The sequence below is a fragment of the Archocentrus centrarchus genome, chromosome 13 (assembly GCF_007364275.1).
Source record: "Archocentrus centrarchus isolate MPI-CPG fArcCen1 chromosome 13, fArcCen1, whole genome shotgun sequence".
NCBI lineage: Eukaryota > Metazoa > Chordata > Actinopteri > Cichliformes > Cichlidae > Archocentrus > Archocentrus centrarchus.
In genome coordinates, this window is record NC_044358.1 from 10,909,116 (window position 1) to 10,911,620 (window position 2,505).

The 2,505-nt window shown below is 35.5% G+C and overlaps 1 protein-coding gene across 1 annotated transcript; it reads right to left on the bottom strand.

Moving 5' to 3' along the window:
• Positions 1 to 275: 275 nt before the first annotated feature.
• LOC115790123 (olfactory receptor 6C74-like) lies at positions 276 to 1,223 on the bottom strand. Its single transcript, XM_030743793.1, has one exon. It carries the CDS (start codon positions 1,221 to 1,223, stop codon positions 276 to 278), a length of 948 nt encoding a protein of 315 aa, XP_030599653.1.
• Positions 1,224 to 2,505: the final 1,282 nt, after the last annotated feature.

Below are 2,505 nucleotides of genomic sequence, written 5' to 3' on the forward strand. Positions count from 1 at the left end.
CAAATTGCCTTTTGGTTGAAAATATGATACAGGGCATAAAAATGCTGAAAATATTTATCTTCAGCAGCAGACATCCACTGTATTTGTCTTTTTTTTAATTGAACAGATGTTAATTCCATTTAAAACCATGCCAGGTGTTTTTATTAATAATTATAATATAATGCACATTCTGTTCTAAATGTATTATGTTTCAGTTTCATGTTGATATTGACAGGGAGACATTTTCATATATTTATTGATTTAACATGTTTATAGATAGTACATTTCAAGGTAACTTAAGCTTTACTGCACCTACATGAAATATTAGAACAGATCACATGTTTATAAACATCTCTGATTTTTGACATTTGTATTCCGTACACAATCGGATTCAAAATCGGTTGCATCATGAGAAAATACAGAGACAGGAAGAGTCGCAGTGCGATGGGTAAGCTGGTCGTATCAAATCTGCTCTGAAATATTTCAAAACAGCAACCAAAGGAAAAATTCAAGAGCGACACAAGCTGAGGTGTGCAGGTACTGACACTTTTTTGTCTCGCCTCTTTGGAGCCAGAAAAACACACTTTCAAGATTCTCATGTAAGAGAACAGGACTGGGAAAAGAGGGACAACAAGCGAAAGAAAAATACCTAAAATCCCATAAATATTATTCACCTGTGTGTCAGAACATGCCAACTTAACAACTGGATAATTCTGACAATACAAACTGTTTAAAACATTTCCACACAGGGTCAGACGCAGGTTTAAGGACAAATGAATAATAAATTTCACTAACGAGTACACCCATACCACAATAATAAGAATAGCTGTATTGTTAGATGTCATTTGTGTTTTATAATGTAGAGGAGAACAAATAGCAAGATATCTGTCATAAGACATGACGGCTAAGTTTGAAAACTCTATACTTCCATATGTGTGAACACAGAAAATCTGCAGGAAGCACAGAGGAGCAGAAACAGTGTGAACATCAGAGAGGATCTGAATCAGGAGGAATGGAAACAGCCCTGTACTACCATACAGCTCATTTACAAACAGGCTGCACAGAAACATGTACATAGGTTCATGTAAGCTTCTGTTCACACAGATAATCACAATCAGTGACGTGTTTACAAAAACTATAACAAAGTAAAGCAGAGCAGTTATTGTGAAATAGAAATATTGTAACTTTCCAACATTCAAATAAGCTCCAAGAATGAAATAAGAGAAAGTTGTTAAATTAGACATTGCTGTTTGTTTTGTGTGACAAAACACATTCAGGATGCAAATATTAAAAAGTCTGTCTCATTGATTTACAATCAAATAAGCAATATTAAAGATTATCATATTGGAATAAACAACATCACATTACATTATCTGTTGTGTTGAACTTTTACCTTACGCTGCTTCACAGAACAAGGAAAATCTAAATGAATATGATGACATGCAGTGCAAACATAGAACTCCCTCACTGAGTTGACCTCCTACACCCTCCTCCCACTATGACATGCAGCACCACCACCTGTTTTATATCTTTTCAGGCTGCTCCTACGTCATTAGTATTAGCAACACCAAGGCCAGTCACAAAGGGTTTCATCGATGACATTCCTACTATACTGTACTATATATACTATACTGTAAATAATTAAAAGTAATTTTAAAAGTACGAAACATTTTTTGGTGGGTTTATCTAACTTTAAGTATATCATGCCTGTATTATTATTCTCTTCAATACCATATATCATGATTAAGAAGAGGGCTCAATTTACTCAAACACATTCCTATAGATAATGTTGACATGCCAATGAAGTATTGAACCTTTAACTAAATCTGAATCTCTTGAGAAAAAAAAATCCACAGTGGCTGGCTGACAATGAGAGAGCAAATTTCTCCCATATTAGCTTCTCTTCATTGGCTCCCTATTAAATCCAGGATTTATTTTAAAATCCTTCTTACATACAAGGTTTGAATAATCAGGCCTTATCTTATCTCAAAGTACCGTATCACCCCAACAGAGCACTTCACTCTCAGACTGCTGGCTTACTTGTGGTTCCTAGGATACTTAAGAGTAGAGTGGGAGGCAGAGCCTTCAGCTTTTAGGCCCCTCTTCTGTGGAACTATTTTTAAGATTAGGCTTAAAACTTTCCTTTTTGATCAAGCTTATAGTTAGGGCTGGATCAGGTGACCCTGAACAGTCCCTTAGTTATGCTGCTATAGGCCTAGGCCACTTTAAGATAAAATGGGGCCTCATTATTCAAGACATTGTATATGAGGAGAAGGATTTTAAATTCTATTCTAGATTTAACAGGGAGCCAATAAAGAGAAGTCAATATGGGAGAAATCTGCTCTCTCTTTCTAGTCCCTGTCAGTACTCTAGCTGCAGCATTTTGGATCAGCTGAAGGCTTTTCAGGGAGCTTTTAGGACAGCCTGATAATAATGAATTACAATAGTCCAGCCTAGAAGTAATAAATGCATGAATTAGCTTTTCAGCATCACTCTGAGAAAGTATGTTTCTAATTTTAGAAATAT